Genomic DNA, 17,550 nt, shown 5'->3' on the forward strand with positions numbered 1-17,550 from the left:
GGAATTCAGGTGACAATTTTCCCCAGCAGATCCATACCAGGCAGCTGTTGCAAATCAGTCACTGAAATTCCAAGGAACCCACAAAAAGGTAAGAAATTTTCCTAGATGGTATCTTTGCCATTGCAATCTGTCTAATGCTTTCTGCCATGCTTTTGGAGAGATGGTGAGGGCAAGGGAGGAGGAAAAAAAATGGAGGAAAGGAGATAAAACATTTTCTTCTCCTGCTAGTTAGAAATTGGCTGTAGGTAAGCGATTGCCTTGATAATTTTCAAGATAAGGTGACCTTCTTTCTGGGGACCCTTTTCCATGAGCAAGTGCTATTGTATCTCTAAATACAGCGCTAATATCAGCTGCCATTATCCAGAGACCTAACATTAGCAGTTTTGGTCTCAGATGACCACTCGAGATTAGCCAAGATACAATATGATAACTTTCTGTCCATAGTCTAAAAGGTCTGTGTGGTGTCAAGGTCCTTCAGACTGACATCTGCCCCAAGGGCTACTCAGCATGCAAATCACAGGAAGAATGTTTGATCTCAAGAGAGAAGACGACTAGTTAGACTCAGTCTGCAGCTGTTTGATGCAAGCTTTCATTAATTAGTTTCATTAAGGAAGTAGACTCACATCTTGAATGTGTCTTGGAGACATGAACGTGTCTTGGAGACAAGAAATCAGTTTTCCAAGGCCACACAATAAATACGAGAACCATGAGTTACTTTTTTCGGTACTCTTTTCCACAGTCTACAGAAATGAGAGAAGAATTTTCATTTCCATTTCAGGGGAAGGCAAAATTATCGATGTTTTATCATTTATCCACAGGGCATCCGTAACAGCCATATCTGTACCTGGCAGTCTTTACGCGCATATGATCAACGGCACAGGGCAATGTCACTTAACATCAGGAAATATGTTTGATAAGATTAAGTTCCCTGAATGCCCAGTGGAGAGAGACGTAACTCTGGAGGATGTAGTCAATTGTCTTCTGGAGATGACTGCAGCAGGGAGGTAGAGTAGCCACTTTCCTGAAATGGGCACCTGGTCAGAAGGCTGGAGTGGACTTAGGACTTAAGTGACACTCAAATGGTAATGTCCTCTTCAAATCAACTGGAGATTTCCTTCAGGTTACAGAGATAGCTCGAGTCACAGGATAGTGCTGCACTGGATCTTCTAAAAGCTAGGAAACCACTGAACCACTGGGTCTTCCGTTCTCCTCGCAGCAGACTTGGTTCACAGAATTAGAGGCTGCTTCAGCTGCTTTCTGCTGCAAATCGAGGTCAGATAATTTGCTGCTGCTCCAAAAGCGGGTAGGCAAGGAAAAGAACAAAGCCAGAAGGCTGCATCTTTTCAATTTGCTTGCTACACACGTTCGGGGAAGAGGTAACCTTGCTTGTGGTGCTGGTCAGGCAACATGCTGCTCTCCCCAGCTAAGGAAAGAGAAAAGTTTGAACTCAGGGAGGTTCCTGTTGTGAAACTGTGCTACAGCAGAGATGCTCTGCATTCTGAAGGAGATGATGGGTTTTGTTTTCCGTAGTCCCTATCAGTATATACTGAAATTCTTTCTTCAGAAACCACTGGTTAGAGGCACTCAAGGTCCCCTAACAGCTGAGGACGAAATCATCCAGCTTCTTATGCAAGAGTATGGTGCCGTGGCAGAGGTTCCCCAGTTTCAGTCAACCCTAAAGGTTTCCCATCCTGCAAGCCCTGGTGAAGTTAAGGGTAGAATTCACCTCAGCTAACGTCAGGTGTCCACACGCTGATCCTCTCGCAGAAGCTGGTGCTCTGGGATGTTTCTGCAGTCAGCAAAGACAGGCAGGTGACTGCACACCTACCTACGACACCTATCTTGCGATAAAACTCGTTATGGCTTTCCATTCATTCGCACGACAGCTTTAAAGGCAACGTTAAATCAGATGTTTGCATTTTTAGTGGTGAAAGCTAGGTGTAACCATCCCAGCTGGATTCCCAACCAAGCAGTGCTGACGTATATGCCTTCCACAGACCAAAGCATCAAGATTGTCTCCACTGCTGGGCAAGGCATTTACCTGCATCACGCATTTATCTTGCCTCCGTCCGTGCAGCACTGAAGAGAGCGTGTCTGAGGTGCTGAGATTAAATAATAATGATTCAATCTGTCACATTTCCCTTGTTTATGGGTGTCGGTCTCCATGTACACTGCAGCATTTTACAAAAAGAACAGAATATTCATGCTGGTTAGGCTGTTCAGTGATTCACATCTTCCTACTCTCCCCATCTTGACTTGCTCCTCTCTTCTTTTTAACTGTCTCCTGCTGTCTTTCACGATACTTCTCTGCCTTCCCATGTCGAAATTAATAGCTGCTGGGGAGAGAGGAAAAGAATCTCACTGTTTCACCTCATCAGGCAAAAAAAAAAAAGTGTGAAATTTAATTTTGATTTTTTTTTTTCCCCAAGATTTGCTTTCAGATCCCAGTACTGTGGGGGAAGAAGCAGGGTGAACCACCACGCTGTACTTCCAATGTCCTATGAGGGTCGGACATTTTGTTCCACATATGATTCACACAGTTTCTCTCCGAGAAGGAAGTTATTAAGGGCTGACTCTGTCAGACTGATTTGATTACTGTTTGTATTTAGGGCTCAAGAGGGCAAACCAACCACATTAAACTACACTTTATTAAAACAGACATCAACATAATGAAAATAAGAGGTATTTTGAGTACTCTCTACCATGTTTTCTGGGCGTATGCACAGGACAAAACTTGATCAGCTTTTATGCCGATTAAACTTGTATGCTGGTTGCCTAGAACTTCCATGCACTCTTGACAAGATTTGTCTCACCTGGTCCCAGGCGCAGGAAGCAAAGAATTATATCAGCGCTGTTAACACTGGGTTCGCTTTTTATTCAGACAAGAAAAAGAGGCACTCTTCAGACATTAATAAATGTTTGTTTCCCATGCTGATGGCAAAAAGGACCCTCAAGAAAGGAGTTTTTAAAAGGGATAAATACACTGCAAACTAACTTTTCCTACATGTTGTATAGAATTTGCTCTTAGATACAATGCTTTGAACAATGCTCTGTGTTTTAAGTTCAAACACAGCAATCCCTCCCAAACTCAAGCTCTGGCCTCAAAGAGCTGGAACAAATCCAGAAACACCTCCAGGTCACCGTAAGGGAAGTTCACACTGAAATTACCACCTCTGTTCTCTCTGTCTACAGGTCTGCCTGAAATCACTCATGATGAATACTTCAGCTACATCCATCTTCCTGCCAACTGCAGCCAGCCAGGCTCACGGGACTAATCAGAGCGGGGCTGTGGGAAAGGCAGAGCCATCGTACGCCGTCCTCAAGTTCATGGAGAGCTTCTGCCTCATCAGCGCAGCCTGCGGGATGGTGGGAAACGGCATGGTCCTCTGGTACCTCGGCTTCCGCATCCGGAGAAACCACTTCACCGTCTACATCCTGAACCTGGCCGCTGCCGACTTTGGCTACCTCCTCTGCATCGCCATTGAGACGGTTCAGTACCTGATGCAGTTCAACGTGGGGGTGCAGTATGGGATATTCCTCTTCCTGGATCTTTCCATGTACGGGACCGGCTTGTACCTCCTCACCGCCATCAGCATCGAGAGGTGCCTGGCTGTCCTCTGCCCAATCTGGTGCCGAAGCCACCGCCCGAGGCACCTGTCCGGCATCATCTCCGGCCTGCTCTGGGGTCTCTCCCTGCTGCTGAACACGCTCGGCTATGTGCTGTGCACCGTTCGCCCCTCTGCCAGGAGCTGCCAGCTCCTGCTCATCGCCATCGGATCCTTGGACTTCCTCTTCTGCACGCCCCTCATGCTGCTCTTCAGCCTCACCCTCTTCCTGAGGGTCAAGTGCAGCTCCCAAAACCTCCGAACTGGCAGGCTCTTCACCGTCATCATGCTCACCGTCCTCTTCTTCCTCATTTTTGCTGTGCCTCTGAGCGTCCTGATCCTCTTTGACTTCTTGGGCTACAAATTTCTCTACTCCCCAGAGATCGGCTTTGTGCTGTCCTGCGTGAACAGCAGCCTCAACCCCGTCATTTACTTCCTCGTGGGGAGCTACAGGGATCGCAGAATCAAGTTCACCCTCAAGCTGGCGTTCCAGAGGGCCTTTGAAGATTCAGCAGATGACAAAGATGAACGGGAAACCCGTGACACCATAACTATGTCCTCCTAATAGCCTGCTGTGCCTAACACAGTAACACTGGTCTGGACCTGAGGGCTGATGGTTTACAGAGTTGAAGAACTCTGAGGTGTTGGGGAAGGTTTATCTCACCTAACCTTCAGTATCTTTGTTGTAGATCTCTCTTGTAGCTAATTATTTTAAGCTCCATCTGTGGTCAGTGAAAACACATAAGCACCTGGACCACAGAATTCATCTGACCTGTATTAGGATCACATGGAAAGTGCCTATTTCTTTTCAGTGGACATTAAATGATTTTGATTTGATAAGGTGAAATGTCTTGGTGTCTGCATTTCATCACAGGAATCCCACTCAGACTTTGCAGCTCACTCAATAAATCTCTGTCTTTCAGAGCACAACAATAGCAAATTCATACATCTTTAGTAACTTTTTCCTTAAACCTCTGAAGATGAAACGGGGACCAAACCTCCTCCTGTTGAAATCAGCCACGGAACTCCTGGAAGGAGAGTATCTATCTCACTTCCAACACATGCAACATATCACAGCTCACAGGGAGCACGATTCCTTCCTTCCTAATGCGAGCATTTCAAAGAGTGAAATGATTCATGCCCAACAAGTCCCTTTCTTCTATTAACTAGGGAAGTTTCCGTACCGTAGAGTTGTGATGTAGCAGAAGAGGGCTCCAACCTGTACCAACTTGCCTTACAACTTTATGCACTGAGTTGCTTGCTCGCTCTTCTTGTGCATCAAAGAAATACAGAGCTGGAGTTGCATATTATTTTGGTTTCCTCTAGTCCAGGACAGGGTATCTGCATCTAACAGCGTGCACTGGGTTGTTATATCTGATAAAGAAGGACAGGTGATAAAAATCCATGGCTTCTGACATTTCCTCTACCAATAAAAATAAACTCAAGGATAGGGAAAAAATAAGAAACAGAAGAAAGGTAAATAAATACCGCAAATTGCAACAAATTATTCTCTAGACTCAATCCCTGGAGATGCAAGAAGTGATTATTTGAAGTGTTGTACTATCAAACTACCTAAAAATTTGCTCTTTTAACTGAAATTGGCAGAAAGAGGCAACATCGGTAATTTTTTTTTGAGAAAATTTGCAGATTTCCTTTTCGTGCCTTCATCTGCAAATACATTCCGAGAGGGAAGCTGCATTCTTGTATTGCCAATTATCTTTTTTTTCAGGTAATTTGTCCTTTTATTCATTTTGAAAAGCACCACTTTAAAAATAGCGGTTCACCCTAATGTCTGCAGTTGCTTTTTGCTTCCTATTTGCGGTTCCTGAAAGCTGAAACTTGAATTCCATTTCTACTGTTCTTTAATTTTTAATGCTATTGTTCTGCAATGTACATATAGTTGGTTCAAATTAGGTCTATGTCATCAATTACTTTTAGTAAGGTGTTTTGTTTTTTTTTTTTCTAGCTTCTACTGCTGAGGGGAAGAGAGCATCCATTTATCAGAAAACACGTTAAAAATGTTTTCCTTTTAATATCCGTAATGATTTCATCATTGGGAGAACTGACATATTTCCATTATTATTATTAAAAATGTCAAAAGCCTTTTTTTTCAAAAAAAAAAAAAAAGGAAAACAAATGGTATTTGAAAATATTGTTGTGCTCAGAAGAAGCAATCAACTGATAAAAACGTACAGAATACAAACTGTGGAAAACTTCCCATCCTGACAGTTTGCCCTCAAACACACCAGTCGTGAAGCCGTGCGGCGTTAAATGTGAACACATTTTATGCATCACATTCATGTGAACATTTTACATCCAGCCTCGGAGATTTAAAAGGCGATGCCCGCGTATAAACCACCATCGTAGACACCCTCAAGAGACCGGGATCACGTGTGGGCTTTTCCACCCTGAACTGACACTGAGACTAGTCAGCCCAGGCTGCTGGGGAGAACGTCCTCAGCACCTGAACGAAGTTCTTCCTCTGAATTGCTCAGTATCCCTCTGGAAGGATGCCAGGGCATCCAGAAGATCGGCGATCATGCCGAACAGTACATTCCTTAGCACCCTGAAAAAAGCCCACATTTCTGCTTCCCTGGGGACAGCTGAAAGGAGGCAGGCAGCCCAGGCCGTAAGTGTGGAGTGTGCTCCTCAACGTGGTCCGTGTGCCAGTGGCACGAGATGCCCACGAGGGATGGGGTCACCTGTTCCTTGAGGGCAGCAAACCTAACTCCACTCCTCTGAGGAGTCCCTAGACACCAGAGTCTGAAATAATCTTTATTTTCTCATTGATTTCAGCAGAAGGCACACATTACTGTTGGCATTTCTACGGTGCAGTTAAGGTCTGGAGGAAGGGATGTGTCTGGGCACATGGACACTTCAGAACAGACCAGTTTTCACCACATCCAGGAGAGTGAAGGACTCTCCAGTGCCTTCATTTGGTTCACCTTCCCAAGCCTCTGTCCTGAAATAATTATCCCACCCTCCTCTTGAAGCAGCTATCCCATTCTCCTTCCCGAGAGCTTCCACAACAACCGGCCCGCTTCTCTCCCCCACCCCAGCCTACCTCACGCACAGCTCAAAGGAGCAGCCTCCCCAGCATCAGCCGCCAAATTCCTTCTCTTGCACCTTTCATGGAGATGTGGCTTCATGCCACAGGAAGGAATGGGCAGCACCTAGTAAGAGAAGGCTACGTCCTTTTTGGAAGAGGAGAGTCAGCGTTAGCTAACTGGGGGCATAAGGAGGGGCAAGCACCTCTAGACAGCAATCTTTTGTATTATTTAGGTGTTGCACCAACTTGTAGCCAAGTGGTGTCCCACCCACAGGGCAACCTGGGATCAGGCACGAAGAAGAGCAGAGCAGGTACAACAGTGCAGGCAGGTGTTGGCAGGCCTTGCTGGTGAGGCCTAAGATATGCTATAGAAACCCCACTTTAGGTCCTACAAGTTGCGTGTTTTAAAAGCGTAACTGTCAAAAACAGTTACCCATTCCTACCAGGGCAGAAAAAGTGAGCATGTCAAAGCGAGCGTCCATGGGAAAGAAGCTGTAGACCAAGGACTAAGTCCGATCGCCGTGAGTCATCAAGGAACCTTAAGAGCCCTGCACAGTTTCAAGAGGCTCCGCTTATCAGCAGGAGAAAGAAATAGGCACCTTTTTACAGACACTGCGAAAGAAAGAAGGCTCAGAAGCATTGCAGGGTGGAAGGTGAGGGCTGATCCTGTCCAGAAAGGATCAGTGATGCCCAGGGGATGAAGGCCTCATTGTCTGGTCTGTCTCCCTCACCCTAGCATCGGACAAACCATTTTTCTTCTTGGGGTCTTGGCAGGATTTGGGATAAGGCATTGCATAGGAAGTGAATTTTGAAAGAAACACTGAAGAAAGAGATATTGTCCCTCAGACTAATGCAATCTAAGCCAACCCTGGTTTTCCAAGAAAGGCAAAACAAAACAGAATAGCATTCCTCTGAGAACTTCCTACAATCTCTACTAACCGCTCATTTGTACTGCCCTAGCATAACAGCATTTGGCCCTGGTACAAATGCACAAAGAGCCTTTCCCAGATGCAAGCAATATCCCAGAGCATGACCGCCAGTGGCATCCCTGGCAGGTAATTTCCTCTCCCCCTACAACCAGAGAAGCGGAGCAGAAATGTGAAATTGCCTCACAGCATAAGTGAAACCCATTTTCGTCTGCTGCTGACTTTATCCCGTCCTCCCCCTCTGCACAGTCGAAACGCTCCTTCCCGACAGCACCTGCTTCATCACATTACAGAAGACACAAACTGAACCTGCAGGCTGAAACATCTTCCCCGTCTTTTCCACAGAAAGTGCTTCCCAGAAGATCCAATGGGATAAAGGAGAAACCAAGAGGAAGACACTCTGGAGCTGCTGCCATTCTCTGGGAGCTCAGTTCGGCTGCACAGGGGCAGAAGGTAAGCGTTAGAGGACCGGGTTCCGAAACGCCTCACCATCCACATGTTTTGCAGTGTTCTTTGTGCCATTTTCTGGTCCTCTCGCACAGGCAGACACACACAAGGTCACGGTGTCGTCACACCCTCCCCATCTCCTACCGCTCTGTCTGTGAGTAGCAATGTTTTCTTCTGCTTCTTTTTCTTCACTCTGTTGAATGATCTCATTCTTTCTTCTTCTGCTTGGATGCCACACTTAGCCAACCTCCACCTCTCCAAATTCCTGCACGATTTTGCCCTTTCCTCAACACTTTATGTCTTGCTAGCTGTTGCCTACCTAGATAGTAACCATGAATGTCCCTTGAAAGCTGTTCCAGGCGACAAAGCTGTAAGAATGAAAGCAATGTCTCAGTCACTAAGTGCCCTCTGTTTCTTCTCTGATCCCAAACAGAAAAGAGAGACGGATTTGATTTGGGATATTTCATCATGGCTGAGGAGTTCGTAACGCTCTTTCCCAAAAGCAATGCAAGCCAGGCTCACGGGACTAATCAGAGCGGGGCTGTGGGAAAGGCAGAGCCGTCGTACGCCGTCCTCAAGTTCATGGAGAGCTTCTGCCTCATCAGCGCGGCCTGCGGGATGGTGGGAAACGGCATGGTCCTCTGGTACCTCGGCTTCCGCATCCGGAGAAACCACTTCACCATCTACATCCTGAACCTGGCCGCTGCCGACTTTGGCTACCTCCTCTGCATCGCCATTGAGACGGTTCAGTACCTGATGCAGTTCAACGTGGGGGTGCAGTATGGGATATTCCTCTTCCTGGATCTTTCCATGTACGGGACCGGCTTGTACCTCCTCACCGCCATCAGCATCGAGAGGTGCCTGGCTGTCCTCCGCCCAATCTGGTGCCGAAGCCACCGCCCGAGGCACCTGTCCGGCATCATCTCCGGCCTGCTCTGGGGTCTCTCCCTGCTGCTGAACACGCTCGGCTATGTGCTGTGCACCGTTCGCCCCTCTGCCAGGAGCTGCCAGCTCCTGCTCATCGCCATCGGATCCTTGGACTTCCTCTTCTGCACGCCCCTCATGCTGCTCTTCAGCCTCACCCTCTTCCTGAGGGTCAAGTGCAGCTCCCAAAACCTCCGAACTGGCAGGCTCTTCACCATCATCATGCTCACCATCCTCTTCTTCCTCATTTTTGCTGTGCCTCTGAGCGTCCTGGTCCTCTTTGACTTCTTGGGCTACAAATTTCTCTACTCCCCAGAGATCGGCTTTGTGCTGTCCTGCGTGAACAGCAGCCTCAACCCCGTCATTTACTTCCTCGTCGGGAGCTACAGGGATCGCAGAATCAAGTTGAACCCCAGGCTGGCATTCCAGAGGGCCTTTGAAGATTCAGCAGATGACAAAGATGAACGGGCAACCCGTGACACCATAACTATGTCCTCTTAAATTTCTCTCTTTTTTCCCCAATCACCTTTTTAAATGGAGAGAGAAGGAAAAAGAGAAGAAGAACGTAAAGATTCCTTTGAAACGTTGGGCCTTAGATTCCAGGAGTGAGGGGAAAGGTGAATATATGGGTCTGATTTAGGGCTGTACCAAGCCGTGTTGCTAGCCTCATATGTTAACCCCAAATTCAGATGCAGTTTTCTTTATTTAGACTCCTCCGTGGTGAAGCATGAGAACTGTCTTTGTGGCTAGCTTACTTCACTTACTACCACTCTCTGTGGGTGCCAAGTTTAATAAACAGCATTTTAAAATGGCGCTGCCTGGTCTTTGTTTGCTTTTTACTCTCAGCTGTCACTTGAGATCCAACGTTTCAGCTCCTTTTCCATCGACTTTCCCACTTCTAAAGCCATTGCATAGCTTACATATTTTCAAAAATGCCTTCCCAAAACTAATCGCAAAACGAATTTTTTTTTTTTTGCTATAAAGTGTATAAGCAATCTCCCTTCACTCCCCAACATTTGTTCTTTTAAAAAGCCCAGAAATCAGTTGTTCCAAAAGAAACATGGCAGCAAGCATGCTGCTCTGCTCACGTGCTCCTCGCCAGGTGTCTGCCTAGATACTGTCCCTAAGGGCTCACCAGAAGGAGCCTGCCAAAACCACCCTGGCCACAAACTGAAACCTTCTCTTAAAAAAAAAAAAAAAAAAAAAAAAAAGGAAGGACACAGAGATATGGAGTAGATTTTTGTGGGGGGCAAAAAATGAAGGACACAGAGATGTGGGGTAGATTTTTCTGGGGGAAAAAAAAAATGAATTAAAGGATGAGCTTCTGAGGGAGATGGTGGTGCAGAAGAGCTTCAGAAGCGGCTGAGGAAGGCACACGCTGCACAGCCCTGCACAGAAGAGGAGTCTCTGCAAGGCTGGGCAGCAAAGGTGAGTGAGAAACTGTGGTAATTCAGGCTAAAGCATCACACACTTTTTGCTTTCCAAAGTAAAACTGACTGGTCACAGAAATTCAAGTGGGGTTAATCCAAAGAATTAAGCCAAGGAAAGAGCCGGGCCAAGGGTGTTGCATGGGCTCTTGGACGCTACACGGCATCTGCCATGTCAGATTTAATCCTCAATGCACCATTCACCTTGGTTTTTCCTTAAGAGAATGGATGTAGTATGAGACTAGAATTAAAATGCTAATGGTATGTATGGTGTCAAAATTACACCCGACTTCAAAGTACAAATACTGTTATTCTACTTTTTCTACTCAGCTTAGTAAAGTGCCACTACATCTTCCCTGGCAGTGAACTAGACAGGCATTTGGAAGGTTTTAGAAAACAAGGCAGAAAATTTTACGGTTTCAAAACACAAAACATACCTTTGTCAAGGAGATGAGCCAAGGACAGAAGTGAAGCAGTTGTGGTAGGGAGAGGTGATTTTTTGTTATATAAAACTAACTGAACTTAGCAAGTTTTGGGTTAAATACATCCTGAGAGCAATTCCTCTGAGTTCAACCCAATGACACTATTCAGTGAGGTGACTTCTCCACTGTCTTTCTGCAGGAGCTGTCTCCTGCCTTCCATCTTTGTTTTACTCTTCAGAAGCTCTCCAAAGCACAACAAACCCCTTGACCCTCTCAGGTTATTCCTTATATGGTGGTAATTTAAAAAAAAAAAAAAAAAAAAAAGCTGCTACTGTTTGCAGAAAGAAAACCTCTGAGTTCAACATGCATCAACCAGGTAAAAATTTGATGGGTTTGATACATGGCCTGAGGAGAACATCAGGCAGGAAGGCAGCGATAAGAGTGTAGATCTCTTCCAGCTGATACTGCTCTATGTCTGTTTTAAATGCTAATGAGCAGGGGAAGATGGAGAAAAATCAGGAGCAAAACCAAACAAATCAGGACATCTGATCTGAAAATGGACTTACCTGTATCTTCATCATCAAAAAGCACTGCTCTACACATTAGACACAGGCTCTCGCATTGGTAAACTCAACACTGGACCAAAGACGGGAATTATTAACCCAAAATACCAATTCCCCTCAGGGCTGATGGGCAGCTGCCGTCACACATAACTTCCTAGCACTGCTGATTTCAGAGTTTTGGGACAAAATGAGAAGCAGCTGATGGCACTGATCAACAAGAGGAAGCAGGTGTGCAGAGCAGCACTCAGCAAGATGGAGGGAGAAGGTGAGAATCTCATCCTGTCAGAGATGACAGAGAAAAAGAGGAATGGGAAGATGGAAATCAGCACAGACAGAAAAATGGCGGTGGTATCTAACGACAGGGACATGGCCTAACTGGGTCTTGGCCATGAACAGAGAGGGGATGTACAGGGATCAGATAAAGATTGGGGGAAAGGGTAAGGACAGAGGGGTGAAAGAATTAACAACAATATTTCAATTACAATTGCCAATACCTCAGAAGTTTCTCAAATTCAGTGTTTCGTCTCCTCCAGTCTCTCCTGGCAGAGCTTCCAGGCAAACGCAGAGGCGGTTCTGGAGATGGCAGGCCCTGTGTGTGTGTCCCACAGGAGAGGAACCAGAGTGGGAAAAACCCAAAGTCCACTAAATACAAAAAAAAAATTCCGTGTGTGTTTGTGTGTACTGAGTGTTTGTAGCAAGCTGCGGGCAGTGCGGGCTGCAGGGCCCTCGCTGAGAAGCTGCCCTGTGCCAGGCACAACCGGTTCCGGCCGGTTCCATGGCGGCCGCAGCCAAGTCCGTGAAAACACATTTGAGAATGGGCAAAAAACACCAGAAAGGGAAAAAAAGAGTGAGAAATGAGGGAGAACAGTGAGGACAGGGAAGGGCATGAAGCTGGAGCGGGTGGCCATTACCTGGAGCATGGGGAAAATGGGAGAGGGAAGGAGCGGCAGGGAGGAACGCAGGGGCTGTAACCTGGTGTTTCTCTCCCTATTTCTTCCCTTTCTCTCCCATTCTTTAAGAAGTAAAAGGAAAAGGGAACTTTCCTCTGCCCAAGTTTGTACTTTTCTGGTCATGTCTGTCCCAGCTGCCACATCCCAATGTGTGGGGGGTAAAAACAGGGAATGAGACCATAACCGAGGGGGCTTCTAGTGAAAGATACAGAAACAGAAGGGATGGGAACCAGATCTGTAAAAATAATAAGCTAAAGTGGTTTTAGTATTCTGGAAAAAAAAACAACAAGGCCAGCCTGAACCGGGTACTGCAGGGAGTCTGACGTGCGGTTATGCAGATCAACTCTACAACTTCCGTGGCTTTTCACTGGCAATTTCCCCCACCGTTTCCACGTGAATGGTTTCTGATTTACAACCGGTCACTTGGTAGCCTAACATTTCCCAGCTACACCACGGGGGGAATTTGTCCCTTGGGATCTCCTGGGACCTTTCACAGAGAGGCTGCCTCTGCATCACTTCAAACCGAATCAGCTCATGAAGTCCAGTTTCTTCTGAACATGGACCAAGTTTTCAGGCATTCGGCGATGCTCATAGCTTCTAATCTTCTCTGAGTAGAGGAAATGACTAATGGAAAGAAAATTCAGAAGATAAGCAGTATAGAAGACATCCTTTTCCGCTGACAGATATTGCTATTTTATGTAGTTTCTGTCCTTGTAATTATATGACTTTTAGCACCTACTTAATTACTTTGGTTTTATTGTTCTCTGGTTTTAATTAATTAATTTCATTATATTGGCAATACGATTAGGATGTGTTTCTGTCGTAGCTGTGCTTTGCATTAGGGCAGCAATATATGCATCGCCCATTTTATGGGAAGTTCCTGACCAAAAGGAGGGATCTGAGAAGAACCAGGAGTACTCATTGCACGGTGTGTGGTAGGGGAAATAATCCTTGAATTGCTGTCAAACACAGCACTAAGTATGAGACAAATCATGAAAATAAACAAAGGGGGAAATGAAGACAGAAAATGGGGACTGGACCAAATAAATAACTTTTATTGAAGACACGGGAAGAACCTTCAAGTCACTGTGTGATGAAAACAGACAGAAAAGCCAAGTTTATTTTAGGACAGCTAACTCGAGCTGTTAGTCTGGTATTTCACAGCTGTGCTTGCTCTTTGGCAGGTGCACAACGCTTTCTCCAGTGATTCCAGAGCAAGCAAAGCTTTCATGTGAGCTGTATTTATGTGGAAGTGAACTCCAGCAAGGTCCAGAGATGCTGTCTACACCTACAAATCCTCCCTCGATTGTGTCCCAAGACTATCATAAGAAACAGCAACACTTCTATTGCTATAGTGATTTACTTCTTCATTGCTGAGCTTAAGTTAAAAATAAAATAAATGTGAAATATTCAGGTGGGAGGGATTCCTGCAATGCAGGAATCACAGGTGAGCCCACCATAAACACAGAGATCCCTTAAACACAATCGGTGGAGCTGAGAGCATAGGTAGGTAAGGGGAGAAGACAATGGGGAGGCATCGTGGTTTCTGGTGAAATCTCTGCTAAAACGGTACTCTAATCAATCATCAGAAGTTCTCCAGAGCTTGGTAACTAACATGAAATGGCCTTGGTGTATGTGCTGCCCTGTAAAAAGAAAAACAAACTGAAAAGAAAGGCTATGATGACCCCCTGTTACTTCTTTGAATGTTCTGATGAGAACATCTTCCCCTCTTTCTCTGATTTAGACCTAGCTTCAAAAAAGCAGTTAGGTCCCCCAAAAGACCACAAAGACTCGTTCACTGACCAAAGGGAACAAAAGTCCCCTGCTCTGCCTGGTCTGTGCCCCTTGCGCAGTGCTGCCCCATGCCAGGAATGAGGACAGGCACTAGCCTCATGGAGACCTGAGGATGCTCCCACCGTGGCTGTCCCCACCAGAGTCCAAAGCAGAGGAGGCATGTCACCAGCCCAACCATTTGCCCCATGGGAGCATCCCCTTGCCAGCAGGGATTCAAACAGCCATCTCCGCAGTTGCCTCCCCGGGCAGGCGGTTCCCCTCCTTGCACACAATTTTTTCTTCGAACACTCGGTGCAGGGCAGCTTTCACGGATCCATGGAACCGACGCTGCCGGTAGCTCCCCACCAGGAAATAAATTAATGGGTTGATGCTGCTCTTGGCAGCCGCCAGCAGAGACAATTAATTTATGCTAAGTTCATCATAGTTAATGAATAAACCTTGCAAAACTTGCTCGACAGTTAAAGGAACGGCAAAGATGAAGAAAAGGCTGGTAGGGAAAAGCACGATGTACAGCCTCCCTGGGGGGCACCTCGGCGAGCAACATCGGAGTTTGACGAATAGGACTGAGTTGGACAGCAGCGGCAGGGTGGAGAATATGAGGGAACTCAGAAGGTCTGCGCCTCTGAATATGTCGCTGTATGCAGACATCAGGTAAAAATTACAGCAGGTAGAGGTTAAGCAAATGAAAAGGCCAGGCAAAGCCCAGAGCACCCCACACACGATTCCTGAGAAGTGGTTGTGGCGGTGGCATTGGTACCAGATCAGGAAGAGGACAGAGAGACATCTCTCCACACTGATTGCCATCAGCAGATACATGCTGCTAAGGTAAGAGAAGAGAAACAGGCGGTAAACTACAGTGAAGACCACGTCTGGGAAGCTCAAACAAAAAAAATACCATGCGCTCTGTAACGCAAGCGATAAACAAAAAACATCAGCAACAAGTCTCAAATGGCCAGGTTCAGGATGTAGGCAGTGAAGGGGCTCTTCTTCATGTGGAAGCCCAGGAACTGCACCACAACCATATTTCCCAGCATCCCACAGAGCCAAACACACCACCAAAACAGTGCAAAAAAGTCAGCCGTAAAGATCTTTGATTCACAAGAACAGCTGTCTCCCCCACGTGCTCCATCATGCAAGGAATCATTGGACAGAGAGAGGTCTGTTGTGTTGGTCTCCTCCAAAAATCAGCAGTGTGGGGACACCCAGCAGCATAAGGGCTTCACCTTAGAGATTGCGTCAGTGGGTTACACACAGCTGCAAATGGGATTTTATCTGCAAGATTCTTGTCTCACCAATCTCTTCCATCACTACCATGGAGACAACTCATTTTTCTCTGTATTTATTTCTCTTTCCCTCTCTCTCTCTCTTTCTGTTTTTCATTCTCTCTTTCTTATTTTCTTTCTCTCTCTCCTTCTCTCTCTCTCTCTTTCTCTCATCCCCTCCTTCTCTTTCAGTTTCCTTCTTTCTTTCTCTTTATTTCTCATCCTCCAAATTGTAATTTTAGCCCCTGTCTTATACTCTACACCACTAACTCCCCCATCACCCAGCAGGACCCCCTTGCCTTGCCCATTTTTTGCAATCCTTTTTGCAGAGCCCTGCCATGCTTGGACAACAAAGATGGCCAGAGCCCCCCTTGAGACTGATACATCAGACTTTCCCCAGGCAAGAGATCCCCCAAAACACCACAAAACTCATCTGCTGAGCCAAAGAATCCAAAGTTTATTAACCGGGGACAGAGCAATGGGGGTCATTGCAGCGGGGAATACAGCGCGGGCACAGGGACCGAGCCCGGCCGAGCAGTGCCACACTGGGGCTGTGCCACGAGCTCCCGTGCTTCCATCTCCCAGGCTGCCTGCGAGGTTCCACGTGTCCAGGCCTCCTCGCCATCAGTGCCTTACACAGTGGTCTCCACCGCAATGTCCCCAGGCACGTGGCTCCCCTCCTCGCTCATCGCTTTCTCTTCAAACACTTGGCGGAAGGCGACTTTCACAGAGACTTGGAACCGACGCTGCCGGCAGCTCCCCACCAGAAAGTAAATGACTGGATTGATGCTGCTGTTCAGCAACGCCAACAGAAGATATGTATTTTCAGGAAGTAATTGGCGTGAACTTGGAAGATTGACGAAAACGTTTACACCGAAAGGGATACCACAGGCAAAGAAGAAGATCACGTTGAGAAGGACAGCAACATAGAGTTTTCCCAGGCGTCGTCTCTGTGAGCCGCATCGTAGCTTGACGAACAGGCACAGGTTGGAAATCAACATCATCAATGACAAAATACTGGAAATTGCAATGGCTACACCTGCAAATTCTGTCCTGGAGCTTCTAGCAAAGCTGAGGGTAAGATACATTGAGGAAACAAAAAATCCAGCCAGAGCCCAGAGCACCCCACTCACAATGGCTGATAAGTGCTTTGGGCGGTGGCAGCGATACCAGATTGGGAAGAGGACAGAGAGACACCGCTCCACGCTGATGGCTGTCAGGAGACTCAGGCTGCTAAGGTCGAAGAAGTGAGAGAGAAATACAACAACAAAGTAAAAAACTGAGTAGATATTAAAAAAATTGTACAAGTAAGGGCAAAATGCTATGAAGCTCAAATTTGCCAAAACAAGCAGAAAAAACAGGAGGAGCAGAGAGAAGTCAGCAACAGCGAGATTTAGGATGTAGACGGTGAAACGGTTCTGCTTCATGTGGAAGCCCAGGAACCACACGACTGTCCCGTTCCCCACAAGTCCACAGAGAGAAATCGCCATGCAGATACCTAGAAAGACCCTCAATCCATAAGATGTTCTGAAGCATTCATATTTGTTAGCTTCCTCGTAGTCCTCATATCCAAAGGTCAGGTTGTTCAGAGGGAGTTCTGTTGTGTTGGTCTCCTCCATGACGAATGACCCTGCTCTGCGTGGCCACCTTCTCCCTCTCCCACCACCTCCTAGGAGAGACGAGGAAGGAGAAGGAAATGAGGGCCATCAGCGTTCCCAGCACTCGCCACCTTTCCCCACAGCCCCACAACAGCTCCAGGCTGCACCAGGAAGGATCTCCTCCCTTGTTGTACCCAGGACAGGCTGCCACCCCTCCAGCCCTGTCCCTGGCCAGGAGGCATCTCCCACCTGTCCATCCCCAACTTCCTACCTCCTGGTGCTCCTGGGAGCAGTGCTGCTGCAAGACCTCCAGCACACGGGGCCTCTGCGAGGCCAGGCTTGCCAGGATAAGGGGTCGGTAACAGCTGCCGGTGCGACGATGCTCTGCTTCGGCCTCGTCCCTCGTGCCTGAGGAGCAGACTTTAGCCCAGAGATCACATCCCGTGGTCAGGAGACTCCCCTCACAATCTCATCACATCGACGACACTTTCCCCTCACATGTCCCATGGATGGTGAACTTGTCAGTAGGAGCTGGCCACGTCACCCCCTTGCTCTCCTCCCGTCATCCTCCAGGGTGGCCCCA

General features: G+C 47.0%; 3 protein-coding genes and 1 pseudogene across 3 annotated transcripts; 2 read left to right on the forward strand and 2 right to left on the reverse strand.

Moving 5' to 3' along the window:
• LOC104475494 (proto-oncogene Mas) lies at positions 1-4,508 on the forward strand. The gene is made up of 2 exons (XM_086749295.1): positions 1-88; positions 3,193-4,508. Exon 2 carries the CDS (start codon positions 3,211-3,213, stop codon positions 4,168-4,170), a length of 960 nt encoding a protein of 319 aa, XP_086605421.1. The 5' UTR covers positions 1-88; positions 3,193-3,210; the 3' UTR covers positions 4,171-4,508.
• Positions 4,509-6,144: 1,636 nt separating this feature from the next.
• Positions 6,145-9,510, forward strand: LOC147600632 (proto-oncogene Mas-like). Its single transcript, XM_086749637.1, has 3 exons — positions 6,145-6,262; positions 7,926-8,033; positions 8,461-9,510. Exons 1-3 carry the CDS (start codon positions 6,145-6,147, stop codon positions 9,450-9,452), a joined length of 1,218 nt encoding a protein of 405 aa, XP_086605763.1. The 3' UTR covers positions 9,453-9,510.
• Positions 9,511-14,320: 4,810 nt separating this feature from the next.
• Positions 14,321-15,421, reverse strand: LOC147600633 (mas-related G protein-coupled receptor member D-like; annotated as a pseudogene).
• Positions 15,422-16,001: 580 nt separating this feature from the next.
• LOC104480933 (mas-related G protein-coupled receptor member X1) lies at positions 16,002-17,177 on the reverse strand. Its single transcript, XM_010121991.2, has one exon. It carries the CDS (start codon positions 16,986-16,988, stop codon positions 16,002-16,004), a length of 987 nt encoding a protein of 328 aa, XP_010120293.2. The 5' UTR covers positions 16,989-17,177.
• Between the last annotated feature and the right edge of the window lie 373 nt (positions 17,178-17,550).

This window comes from Chlamydotis macqueenii, chromosome 5 (assembly GCF_036417535.1).
Source record: "Chlamydotis macqueenii isolate bChlMac1 chromosome 5, bChlMac1.mat, whole genome shotgun sequence".
NCBI lineage: Eukaryota > Metazoa > Chordata > Aves > Otidiformes > Otididae > Chlamydotis > Chlamydotis macqueenii.

Excerpts from the sequence above, each read along its gene's own strand:
- LOC104475494 (XM_086749295.1), top strand. The coding sequence starts at position 3,211 with ATGATGAATACTTCAGCTACATCCATCTTCCTGCCAACTGCAGCCAGC.
- LOC147600632 (XM_086749637.1), top strand. The coding sequence starts at position 6,145 with ATGCCGAACAGTACATTCCTTAGCACCCTGAAAAAAGCCCACATTTCT. Across the intron at positions 6,263-7,925 it reads GGAGTGTGCTCCTCAACGTG|AAAGTGCTTCCCAGAAGATC; the intron begins GTCCGTGTGCCA and ends TCTTTTCCACAG. Across the intron at positions 8,034-8,460 it reads CGGCTGCACAGGGGCAGAAG|AAAAGAGAGACGGATTTGAT; the intron begins GTAAGCGTTAGA and ends GATCCCAAACAG.
- LOC104480933 (XM_010121991.2), bottom strand. The coding sequence starts at position 16,988 with ATGGAGGAGACCAACACAACAGAACTCCCTCTGAACAACCTGACCTTT.